The 12,499-nt window shown below is 56.2% G+C and overlaps 1 protein-coding gene across 6 annotated transcripts in view; it reads right to left on the bottom strand.

Annotated features, from left to right (window-relative positions):
• CORO2B (coronin 2B) overlaps positions 1–12,499 on the bottom strand; it is a 44,387-nt gene that overhangs the window by 1,193 nt on the left and 30,695 nt on the right. For all 6 annotated transcript variants that reach the window (XM_087744305.1, XM_087744306.1, XM_087744303.1 and 3 more), the window contains 9 exons: positions 8,223–8,339; positions 3,957–4,106; positions 3,424–3,588; positions 2,731–2,847; positions 2,549–2,653; positions 2,089–2,185; positions 1,438–1,550; positions 699–789; positions 449–588 (listed from right to left, as the gene is read on the bottom strand). In XM_087744305.1, coding sequence (XP_087600431.1) covers positions 449–588; positions 699–789; positions 1,438–1,550; positions 2,089–2,185; positions 2,549–2,653; positions 2,731–2,847; positions 3,424–3,588; positions 3,957–4,106; positions 8,223–8,339 — 1,095 coding nt within the window. The remainder of the gene's footprint in view (positions 1–448; positions 589–698; positions 790–1,437; positions 1,551–2,088; positions 2,186–2,548; positions 2,654–2,730; positions 2,848–3,423; positions 3,589–3,956; positions 4,107–8,222; positions 8,340–12,499) is intronic.

Genomic DNA, 12,499 nt, shown 5'->3' with positions numbered 1-12,499 from the left:
CCTGCCGGCCGCTCGCCCCCGGGGCTTCGCCCTCCTGCCGGCCTCCGGAGCCACGCTGGGGCTGTTTCGCAGCTCGGCTGCTTTTGCAACACGACTTCACCTGCCGTGCTGCCCGCTCCTGCGGACTTAATATTTCACCCTCCGGCTTGGGAATACCCTATGCATTTAATCTGCAAACTCAGCTCCAGCAAAACAAATTCCTTCCGGGACCAAGTGCTGACGTTTCCCCAGCACCTCCACATGTTGCTCCCAAAGGAGGGTTTTAATTTAAGTTTAGGAGCTTAACGCTGCTGCTTTCGGGTGCTCTGTGGTTAATGCGGAGCGGGATGCTTCAAGCCACAGGGAAACGCAGTGCCCAGGCGCTTCAGTTTGGGAGTTTTCCAAGATGCACCCAAAAAGTGTCCCCGCAGCCAGCGCCCATCCCCGTCCCCATCCCGCGCTTTCCTACCTCGTTCTCCGTCCGGGGCGGCACGTTCTCCAGCAGGTCTATGCCGTTAACGACGACGCTCTTCTTCTCCCTCACCGGTGCCTTAAAGACGATTTTGGATGTCTTCTTGTAGCCCTCCTTCAGCGACATCAGGATGGGATCTGAGCAGGGCAGAGCGCGGGAGGGGTCAGGGGGGCTGCGGCCCTGTCCCGCTGCCCAGCCGTTTTCGGGGCTCCGTGCCGCCCGCCCAGCACGGCGCCGGTGACTTTACCTCTGTTCACCCCGCTCAGCCATTCATCCGGCGTGAGGGCTGGCTCCGTACCTGGAGTCATCGGGTAAATGTCCTCTTGGTACGTCTCTGACTAAAAACACGGGGAAAGAAAAGCAACCGCCTCCGTGAATCTGCTCACAATTTTAACTACACGTTGCAACATGCTGCAAACGGTTGCGCTCACTCCTTTGGCATGCAGCAGTGCAGCCACCCAGGGCACCCGGGGAAGTCATACGCTGGTGTTTGCACCATGAAGTTCGATGAGAAATGCCAGCGCTGCCTGCTCAGGGCACAGGCAGCGGACCTGGGGAACGCTGGCCGGCAGCAGAGCAGAGGGGCCGGAGGAGGATGACAGTGCTGGGAAGGCAAATGCCAAACCCTGCTCCAGCTCCGAGATGCATTTTTCCAGACACAGCCCCCAGACCTCAGGTGAGACAAGCCCCTTGTTACCTGTTGCAATGAACCAAGCTGATTTTGCATTGCATCAAGGCCAGGAGCAACGCAAAGATGCATTTCCTAAAAACATTCCCATTAAGCCTTGGGTACATTCCCCCTGGGAATCCCATGCCTGGGAAGCGTAAAGAGTGGGAGGGCTAAGACTGGTGCAGAGATCCAGCTGTCGGACTGGTCAGCAAAAAGCAGTGCAAGCAGGGGAACCTCCATCACACCGGAGCCGCTTCGGACACCGCTCAGCCCCGCCAGCCTGTCCCCGCGCCCCGGGGCGCAGCGAGGGACTCACCCTCCTCGGCACAATCATCGAGATGGGTTCGATCAGCCCCTTGAGGGTGACGAGCTTGTAGAAACGAAAGACCTCGCAGGCCGACACGTCCAGCCCGTGCTTTGGCATCACCCCTGCGGAGGAGGCGCAGACAATAACCCCTGGGTGCTGCGAACCCCGGGCAGCCGGCTGGCACCCACCCGCCTCCCCAGCACCGAGGACCCCGAAAGGTCCTTGCTCTCCGTTGGGAGACCCAGATCCTTGCTGAATTAATCCCTGCCATCACCCTGGGGACCTGGGGTACAGACCCGGGCCACACCAGGGGTGTTTGCAGGGACACTGGGAAAAGGATGAGCAGATTTTATTCAGGACAAATCACAAGAATCACTGACGGACGTCCCCTGGAAAAGCCATGACAGCAGGAAGGGTGTCACCAGGCGTGCGCCCGGCCGGGACCCAGCCCCAGCCCACCTGCGTCGCTGCAGGAAGGACAGCGCAGCAACGCGAACGCTGCCCTGCAAGCGCTGCAGCCCTGCGGTGATGCTCCAGTGCCGGCACAGCGCCCGCCAAACCCGTGCCAAACCCATTTACAAGTGGCCTTTAATTAAGCACTTTCCACCATCTACCTTTTGCATGTTTGGAGCGAAGGGCCAGCAGCACAGCCATCCTTACCCAGTCCTTTTTGCGGGGCCGGGGAGCGAAACTCCATGAGATAACTCAGGTAGGGCTTTTCCGAGCCGATCTCGTAGTACCGAATGTTGCCGTCGCCCTGGAGCAAGCGCAGGGAAGAGGGATGGTTTACTCCTTTGGCAAACATGAGGTTGAATAAAGACTACGGTAACAACCCCCAGCACCCCGTCCTTGGGAAACGCTGGGGGGATACAGGCTGGGGATGCTGCCGCATTGTGCATCACCCCGCGGGATGCTGCCAACTCATGCAACAGTGGCAGGCGCCTCTCCAAACCAGGGGTTTGGGGCCAAAGAGCTGCATAACGCTTTGCTCGGGGCTCAGCACAGCCCTGTTCCCCATCGGGCTCTTCTCCCCCACGTTGTTTGCTGGGGAGAGGCCCCTTCGCCTCTCCGGGAGATGTTGCAGCCGCCGCAGCTGCGGGATGCGAAGCGCAGCCTGTACCTTGCCAGCCAAGTACAGCATGTGAGTGTCGGCGTCGTAGAAAGGGAAGAGGAGACCCGAGAGCCCGTCAATCTCCTCCTCTATCAGGGGCATGGACAGGTCTTCCTGCGCAAGAAGGAAAAGCACTTTATGAAGCAAGATGGGGGTCCCGGCGGGGACGGAGCAGGGGTCCCGGCACCCACCTGGTCCCAGAGGGCGATCTGCCGTGTGTTCCAGCGCGACACCCCCGTCGTCAGCAGCCGCTTCGTGCTGCCCAGGAAGACCACCCGGTTGACGCGGTGGTTCTTGCAGCTGGCCTCCTGCAAGACAGAGGCGTGCTCGCTGGCAGCCCCCAGACCCGGCCCTCACCCCAGGAAAGCCCCTTCCTTGGCAGCTACCCCGGCCTGCCATCCCCCCAGCGCCTCGTCCCGGTGAAACGCCGCCTCCGTGCCGGGGGGTGGCAGCCGGTATGGAGGTACCGTGCTTCAGCGCCTGTCCCCTGTGCAAAATGAAAATGCCCATCTCCCTTAATAGTAGCTACCACTTTCACTGAGAAACCACCATCTTCCTCCAAACTGTGGCTCTTTCTGGAACTTTCTGCACCTCCCCCTAGTTTCTACTATTTTCCACAAATCCTTAATTAATAAAAGAATAAAAGCCTCCAACTCCTGTGCTTGGGATGAGACTGAGCCCTCCCCATCGTCTCCACCTAATTAAAACAACCGTTCCCCCCCCCAGCAGAGAATTACCTGCAGACCCTGACACATGCAAAACATCACGAGTATGTACAGCACCTTGCAAATGTTTTTACACGTTTCGGCAGGATTCCTCCCCAAGATCTTACTTCTAACCCCCCATCCCATGCAGCACACAGCACCCCGGCATGAGCACTGCACCTGCAGGACCCTGCCGGAGCGCGGCTCCACAACCCGCAGCTTCTTGTCCTTGCAGGTGGTGGCCAGGAGGCTGCCGTCGGTGTTGAAGGACATGCAGAGGATGACGTCCGTGTGGCAATCGATCATCTTCACCGGCTCCCCGATGTCCAGGTTCCAGATGAGGACCTGCGGGAAGCGGGGAGGCTGCCCCAGCGTCTCCGCTCCTGGTGACCTCCCACCCCTCCTGCAACCTCCGTGTCTGCTTTGGGCATCTTAATAGCTCCTATTTTAGCTGAAATCGTCCCCTCATCACCTACAGATCCCCTTCCCTCCTCCCAGGGCTGCCCTACAGCAAAATTAAAATAGCCTTTATGACCGGCTGGCAAGACCTTTGCACGAGGGAAGGCACTGCCTGCTGCACGACACGGTGGGTCATTCTCTTCCAGGCAGCAGGATCCTGCCCCGGCTGCACGCAGGTGACTCCCACCCACGCCACGAGCAGGGAAAACCTTTGCAGTGGCCAAGCGCAAGCAGCGGGGCCGGGCAGGGCTCACCTTATAGTCGTAGCCGGCGCTGAAGAGGATGTTGTTGGTGGTGGGGTGCCACTCGACGAGGCCGACGCGCCGGCTGTGCCCGTACAGCTCCAGGACGGCCTCCGTCATGTTCCTCTTCAGGCCGCCCTCGGGGATCTCCCAGATCCGCACCTGCGGGACGAGGCAGCGTTGGGATGGGTTTGGGAGCGCTGGGAGGACCCCGACACCCGCCCGGGCAGCTCTGAGCTGCTGAATCCCTGCAGTGCCCTGATGCCAGCAGCCTCATCCTGCACCCTAATGCATGTCCTGGGGGTCGATCCAGCCCCCTGGGAGGGCAGGGCGGGAACACGGAGAGTCCATCCCATCAGACCAACAAGCACCGGGGGAAAGGGTAGCCCAAAAAACGGCAGTGGTTTCACCCCTGGACTGCGAGTGCCGAGGAAGAGGAGCCGATGAAGCCGATGCAGTGGGGCCAGGGGAGACCCCCCCCACCGCCGTCAGCCTCGGGGGCAGCTGCCGCCCACCCAGCGGGGAGAACCTGGGTTAAAAACAAGCCAGAAAAGCCTCTGCAGGGAAGGTGCTTGCTGAACAAAAGGAGATGATGCACTGGGGCAGAATAAGGCTTCTATAGCATCTCCTCTTCAATCAAACAGCTCCAGATAATGCTATCAAAGAGCGGTTATAGATGCTTCCATCTCCACAGCAGGTCACTGGTACGAAGCTGAAGCAACACGTTGCATTTACCTACCCCCCCCCCGTTGGACCGCGCCCGAGCGCCCTGGACCTGTCCGAGCAGCGAGACCCGGGGTCCTGCCAGCCCTGCGGCTTCCCGGAGCCCCCCGAAACCCGGCCGTGTTTGGTGGTGCGCACACGTCCCCGTGGTTCAGATGAAGAGGTGAAACGACGGCGCTTTGCACCCTCATCTCCTCCCCACGGCAGGCTGCCCTTGGCCAGCGCGCTCATCCTTCCCAGAGCCTTCATCTCATCCCAGCTCGGATAACGGTTGCAGCCACATCACACCACCTTTAAGGAACACTCATTAAAAAAGCCGAACCACATCGGATGCAGCGCACAGCCCATGCAGGTTCCCTCTCGCCTCCTCCACCAGCATCTCAAAAGACGAGCTTGCCTTTGGGCAGACGCGGTGGCCGGGGCCGTGCTGCCCCAACGAGCATCGCTGAGTGGAAATAAAGCTTTTTCCAGAACAGGGAATATCTGGGAAGCTGCTGCCGGGGAGGACTCATCCTGCTGCCCCTCCGGTCGCTCCTCCCTCTCTTCACCACCACCCCCAAGGGTCACCCCGTCCAGCCGGGGGCTGAGCTACAGCTGGGGGCAAAACTTAATTTGCAGTATTGCAGTGAAAAATCTGCATACAGATCTATGGGTGGAGCAGGGAGCTTTCTGCCCGAACCTGCACATTTAGAGGTGGAAGATGCTGCTCTTCGAGTTGCATGGCGTGCAGAGGAAACAGCATTACGAGAGACACAGTTAAGAGGCCGGTTTGGCTCAGAAGGATGATTCTGAGAGCATCAGCGGTTTTCAAACAAGGCACAACATGAGGAACAAGCAACACAACCCTGATGGCTGGGTGTCGAAGGAACCGGTTATGAAAGCGGCGGGTTACGAAACGGCTGTTACCAAACCTCCGGCTGCGCCTCGCTCGGGCGATCTGCATCCAGGAGTGAGCTCTGCACGCCGGAGAGGCGTCTGCTGCACGCTCGCTGCTCGGGGGCTGCACCGGCAAAGCCGGGGGGGCCGCAGGGAAACCTTCCCGCGATGCCCGGGCTCCCTGCATCGTCAGGGTCTGCTCAGCTAGGAGCTACCTCTTGCCTTTCGCTGTGCAGGTAGCGTAAAGGATGGCTATTAAATGGGTCCTGCACTACTGGCTCCTGCACCCGTGTGCAGCCGGGAAGCATCGCCGGGGCTCTGCAGCGCAGCATCACCTCTGCGGTCTGCTCCTAATGGAGTTGCATCATTCCTCGTGTCTTGCAAAAAAAGGGGGTGACAGGGACAGGCTGTTTCAGGCAGGTTTCCCCATTACCATGGCCACTATGATCTGAAAATAGACGCGTCGGAACTGGTTGCACTACTAATGCTGTTCTGTTGCCAGTATAGGCATAGCTGGAGCTAACCCAAAACTCAAGCACTGGGTTTCACAACCTCATCCCATCCTGGTACGGAAACGATGCTTTTGGAAAATTATAATTAAAAAACCAGAGGAACAGCCCTAGAACCCTCCTCCCATGACACCAGGGAGAGCAGCCGGGGTGGGACGCAGCCTGTGAAACCAGAGGCTTCCCCTCCCAACCCATCCTAAGAAACTTTCTTGATAAAATTTTCCCTGAAACACCCCTTTCCACGAAGAGATGTATCCTGCAAGCACGACACCGTGCTGCAAAATCCCCCCTCTAGCTCTGCACGCCGTATCAGCTCGCTGCGCCCGAGTGCACGGAGAACTCCGGCACAAGGAAAATGCGGAGCCTGAAACACCTACGGAGACTGGGTAATTCCCCTTTTAATCTTCCCGCTTGGTTTGTCCTGCCCTTTAAAAGCTCCTTCCCAAAAAGCCTTCACAGCATTTCAGCAACTCACAGCACTGCGGCAGGATGGGGAACTCAAGGATCAGCCCTGCTGCTAATTGTCCTGCGAGGACGAATAATGAATTAACGGTCCCGGGTGCCCAAGGGAGAGCATCAGGAGAGGACAGATGCCATTATCTGAGCGGGGACAGACAGGTACGGATGGATACGGGTTTGATAGCGAGGGAGAAATTACAGGAGGAGTTTCAAGCAGAGCGATAACCCGGGTGGGCTGCGAGAGAGATCACTCTCCAGCGAGGCGGCGTCAAATTGCGGCCGTTAATATCGGGTCCTGCCGAGCCATAAAATCCTCATCACCCCCTTGGAGAGGGTTAACCCACAGCGATGCCCTGGGGACAAGGCTGCACACGTCGTCCTCTCCACGTAGGGCATGATGGAGGAAAGGCACGAGTGCGGAGCAGGACCGGCCGGCTGCATCGCCGCGCTCGTGGCCGGTCCCCCGTGTCGCCTGGGGTGGTGGTGTCCCCGGGTGACAAATATCATGCAAACACTACTTTCTGCAGCTTGGACTCCACGAGAACCTGGGCATCCTCTCTCTTTGATAAAGACTGTTGGCCCGAACCTCATTAAACCTGGTTAAGACCTGCCCATAAGCAGCACCCTGGGCATGGGGTGGCACCCGGAGCCACGAGCCCACCCAGCTGCAGGGCTGCTCCCCTCCAACTCATCCCCATCAGGGGAAACCCCCCCACTGGACAGCCTCAGCAGCAATGAACTCAATTTCCCAGGCTTAATGAAGCCTTCCCAGTATCCTCCCTCCCTCCCAGCACCTCCTATTCCCCGGCAACTGGATATAAAAGGTTATAATTTAAAGTGGGAGGCAGCTCACCATGATTCATGGCCATGATCTGAATTTTTTTCCCCACTCAATATCTTCCTTGACAAGCTTTCAGCTAATAAAAAATGCCAATATCCTGAACTGAAGGAGAGGATGAGACATTAGGTGATAATACAGTGAAACGCCAAGGATCAGGCAAGGCAGATTTATAACCGGTTAAAAACGGGATCACCCCAAACCCCAGCTTTTGCCGTGCAGAATGGGCGATGGTTTCTCATCTCCTCCCATGTACAAAGGCTTTTTTTCCTTTATGATACAGCCGCTGGGATGGGCTTGTTTGCATCCAGAAAATAAAAAGGAGGAGGATGGAAATAACAGCTACGTCAAGATGACCTGATTCATTAACCCCCAGCCTGCAAAACTGCCTTTTGCTCATCTCACTTGATGGATCAGGCCACGAGAGCAGTTGCAGCCCCTGCGGTCCCTGATAGCAAGAAGGATTAATAATAGCATTGCTGTTGGGCTTGGAAGAAAGAAGAAAGAAAGAAAAAAAAAAAAAGACATTGTTTTGCACAGCTGTACGGCTTATCTGCAGCGGGGGGCACGGAAAGAGCAGCGCTGTGACAATAAGTGACACCGGGGACAGCAGAGGAGCTGGACACCAGCCACAGCCCCTGCACCACAGCCACAGGAGCCGGGGATTGGCACCATTTGCCTCTTGCTCTGCATCAATCTCTTACCCCCTCTCCGTTCCTGAGGCTGCTGAGCCATCGCCCACCCGCGGTGCCTCCGGCAGCTCCCTCCCCACCCCTCCGGGTGGACAAACGAAAGGCAGGAGGGTGCACGGAGCTGCACGACCGCGGCCGCTCGTCCCCCCGGGAGGTGCCAGCCCGAAGGGTCCCAGCTCACCGAGGTGTCTTCGGAGCACGATGCGATGATGTTCTCAATGAAGGGATTCCACTTGATGTCCAGCACATTGCCCTGGTGACCGCAAACTTTGGGGTAGTTTGGTTCGATCCGGCCTGTCTGTAATTTAAAATAAACCAAAAAAAAAGAAAAAAAAATTAGTGATAAAGTTGATCTTTTTAAGGCTGGAGCCCTGTTAGGGGAGAGAGCTCCGTGGCTTGCACCGGGATGGGGCTTTTGGCTGGAGGAGATGCCCAGCTGAGTCGGGGGCTGGTTTTACCCCATCGATATTCCCAGGGGCAGCTGCAGCTGGTCTGTGTATGAGAAGGGCTTGAACACAAGCCCATGGGGCTGCCCACCCCCGGGGAGCTCGGGAGGAGATCTTTGCATGATCACGCGACACCACGGGCAAGAGGGCTGGAAGGGACTCGAGAGGCTGCGAGCCAACCCTCGGGCCTCCAGGCAGATCAGCCACCGGGCCACGCGCCAGATGTTTGGTACTTTCCTCCCAAACTTTGGAAGTGACATTGAGCAAGGTGTGCATGCGTACTCCGCAGGACAAATCCCCAGTGACTTCGGGATCATCAACACTCTTGCTTAACGATGCTAATAACCTAACCGTGACACCACTTGATGGGATCCTTCTGCACGGATGGAAACCCTTGCAAGACTTTTAGGGACGATCCGGTCTTGCCGTCCCAGCAGAGCTAGGACCTGCAGAGCTCCGCAGCAGAGGACAGTGCACAGCACTCGGCACAGCCTCCTCTTAGGGTTCCCATTGCAGATGGGTTGCAGGAGCCCCATGCTCCTCGCAGGGAGCCTCCGTGGCCAGCCACCCCACCGCCCTTCCTTCCCCTGCGCTGGCTCCCTGCCGCAGCCTGGAGGTGGTGGCACGCTTGGAGCGTGCAAACTAACTAGGTCAGCACGACACAGCCACTAAATATTTCATAGCCCTTCCAGCACTGACCTTTTAACATATCGAGCTCCTAGCTCCATTTAACGTGAACAAAGAAATGCACCGAGGATAACACGCTGCATTTTTACCATCCGCAGCTAAGGGCAACGGCCAGGAGTGCTCCGGGTAGCCGGATCCGCTCACCCCTGTGCCGTCACCGCTGGGAAGGTTTATTTGAATTAGTTTGTTCCCAGAGAGACACGGCTGCTAATTGCCAGGCAGCCCTGGTGCCCGCTGCAGCGCGGCGTGGTCGGTCGCAGCTCCGGCAAACGCCAGCCAGGACCAGCGCGGGATGCATGGGAAGAGCGGCTCTGCCTGCCCGGATTCGACCAGGCAGGGATGGAGATGCAGAAAACCATCACACAAGGCACTGAGAAACACAGGCCAACACAACCCTCCCCGAGGCCGCCTTACCAATTTTAAAATACTTTTCATAGGCATTATTATTAGAGCGAAAAGCCAGTTCTTGCTCAAATTGCTACAACAGCTCTAAGTCATCCCTTGAACACAGCTCATATATAAGATGAGAACTAGGCTGGCCTTAAAACACCGGGGACTTAGTTATGTGGGTCATTTTAGTTACCGAGGCAAAAGAAAAAAAAAAAATAGGTGCCTGCTCTTGCTGCCTTCAGTACGGGGCCAAATAGAGACCTTCAGCTCCATCGCTGGCTGGGTAACGGGCGCTGGCAGCCGTTCCCCTCTGCCCTTCCACGCCGTCTCTTACAAACAGTCATTAATTCCCCGGCGTGCGACGGGCGCGGAATCACATCCCCGCTAGCCGGTCTGCGATGAGCACTTAATGCAAGACTGATTTCTAACTCATGAGCCTCTTTCTAATTAGGGCACGTTACGCAAATTCCCTACCCATATGGTGCAGGGTTCATTTTCCCTTCGGTGACTGATACCTGCCGGTGTGATTTTAACCTTCATTACAGCCAATTTCAGGGGCGTCAGGGCAGGGATGGATGGAAGAGCCGGGATGGGGCGGCTGCACCCGCCTCCTCCTTCAGCTACTGACAGCATCACTTCAGCTCGCTCAGGGAGCCTAAATTTTGATAATTCTGCCCATCAGCACCAACGTGGCTCAGATCTGAGCTGCCACCTCAGCCCTGGACCCTTAACTGCCTCCTGCCATTTTCCTCCCTGCATTCACCTGGCAGCTTTGCCCCAGGTAAGCAGCGGCCATCCACGTACACCACGTTTCTGACATTATCGAAGAGCTGAAAGGGCGTTTTCCTAGTTAATGCCCCAGCCTTGGGTTTTATTAGTGCTATTATAAATGAGCTCAGGTTTTTCAGGATAAAAACAAGCAAAGTGACTTTCTGACAGTTTTGCCAGGGTGACCCAAAGCTCTGGCAGCTGGGGGCTCTGGATGATGCCATGGCCGGAGGGACAGACCCCTGAACCCCCCATCCTGGTCCCCTGAATCCCCCCAGGATACTTTCCTTTGCCTACATTACATCAAGCGCCACTGCAAACACCGGAGCATCCCATAGGAAGAGCAATACATTAAAGTACGCATCACCCATGGATTTTAAATTTTCCTTTTACTCAGTGGCAAAGACAGCCCCTTGGGAAGGCCCTGTCACACCCAACCTGCAGGGTGGGGGGCAATGACCCCCAGCATCTCCGGGATCCCCCAAGACACGGAGATCTCCATGCTGGAAGCCAACGGTCCCCAGGAAAAGCAAGGCTCAAGGAGCAGCATCGGCTGACCAAGCACTGAGAGTACGCAGGCCATAACGCAAGGGAAATCATTAGAGAAGACAAACGCTTCATTTAAATAAAAATAAAGTCTTTCCAATGCAAAGCCTAGAAAACAGATTTGATCAAAAAATTAGTTTTCCACTAAATTGAATTTTCCAAAAGGGGGGGGCGGGGGGGAAGATTTAGGAAAATGTTGCTTTTCACTATAAACATCTCAATATCTTTAAGTTTTCCCATGGAAAAAAAATAATTCTGCCCTCCTTTCACAGGTGGGGAGGAGCTGGCACGGGTGGGGAAAGCTCAGTCCTGTGCCCCACAGCCCTGGGGAGAGGATGAGGTGCTTCGGGTCCCCTCCTGCACACCAGCATCGCACCGAGCGAAGCGCGAGCTGCGGGGATGCAGCCCCCGCGATAAGCAGACAAGATTTGGGAAGGAAAAACCCAAGGGGGAGACGCAGAAGGTGGAGGGAAACGCAGCAACGCTGGTGCTTCCTTAGCGCACAAAGCGCTGCCTCCCAGTACCACCCAGTGACCCTCCTGTGAAGTACTGGGATGCAAAGCACAGCTTTACGGGTTGTTATAGTAAGTACACTAGCAGACTTCACTTACCCAAACAGCACAGATTATCTAGCTTCCCCCTATTTCCATATTTGCGTCAGCATGACAGTATTAACGCACTGTCTAGAGCAGAAATTCATGCAGCAGCTGTTAAAGTCCAGGCGGACCGACCTTTTAACGGCACAAGTTAACATGCAATCACTTTAATTTTGAGCAACCAGCCGAGTGATTTCCTTTGCAAAGTAGGTTTGATGGTTTTTGTCAAAATTCATTAGGCTTTCAAGAGGACAAAACAGAGTTTGGTTACCAAGGATAGTTTCTGCCCAAGAAATCAAGAGTTTTGATTAAAATAAGTTGAAGGCAGCCAGTGCGCAGGAGCTGCCACAGTGCCCGCAGCAAGGGACAGCCCTTGTGCGAGAGCAGTGGCGGGTTGTGCCCGTGCCAAGGCACCCGAAAGAGGAGGAGGAGCCAAATAAAAAGAAAAATACATGTAAAAAACAGGGATTCATGCCATAGCTTCCCATTTAGTCATTCTTGGAGCGACCTCGCCAGCAGCCATGCATTAAGCCCTGGTGAATCCTAATTGCGGGATCCCTGATCCCTGGCTAGGGGAGGCTCGGTGACCCAGATACCGTCCCTTTAGCGAGAGCGTGCCATGCCGTGCGGCGGCTCTCCGGGCACCAGCAACCTGATGTGTGCCATGGCATGCGCTGGAAGGAGCAAGCCTTCCAGCAACTTCAGCCCCTCAAAGCCCTCCCTTCGCTAAAGCAATTAGGAGCACTTGAAAAGGAGAAAGTTATTTGTATTGTGTCTTGGGAAGAAAGGACAATGAATTTTTTAAGCTGGTTGAATTCAGTTGTTTTGCTGCTTGGTGACCAAGAAAGAAGCCTTCCCCTGGGAATGGCTGCAACAGCAGCAGAGGGACCAGCAGCGAGGGCAGAGCCCAGGAGGGATGGATGCACGGCCCTGGGATGGGGAACACTATCGCTAGGAGCAAAGCCTCTTTATTCTTAGAAGCATCACTTTCAAGCACTCTCAGTCATCAAAGCGTTGCTGGGAGC

This window comes from Nipponia nippon, unplaced genomic scaffold (assembly GCF_047370975.1).
Source record: "Nipponia nippon isolate SJK-2023a ecotype South Korea unplaced genomic scaffold, ASM4737097v1 scaffold_9, whole genome shotgun sequence".
Lineage (NCBI taxonomy): Eukaryota > Metazoa > Chordata > Aves > Pelecaniformes > Threskiornithidae > Nipponia > Nipponia nippon.
Note: the sequence above shows the minus strand (reverse complement) of the source record. Positions and strands in the feature narration are given on the sequence as shown.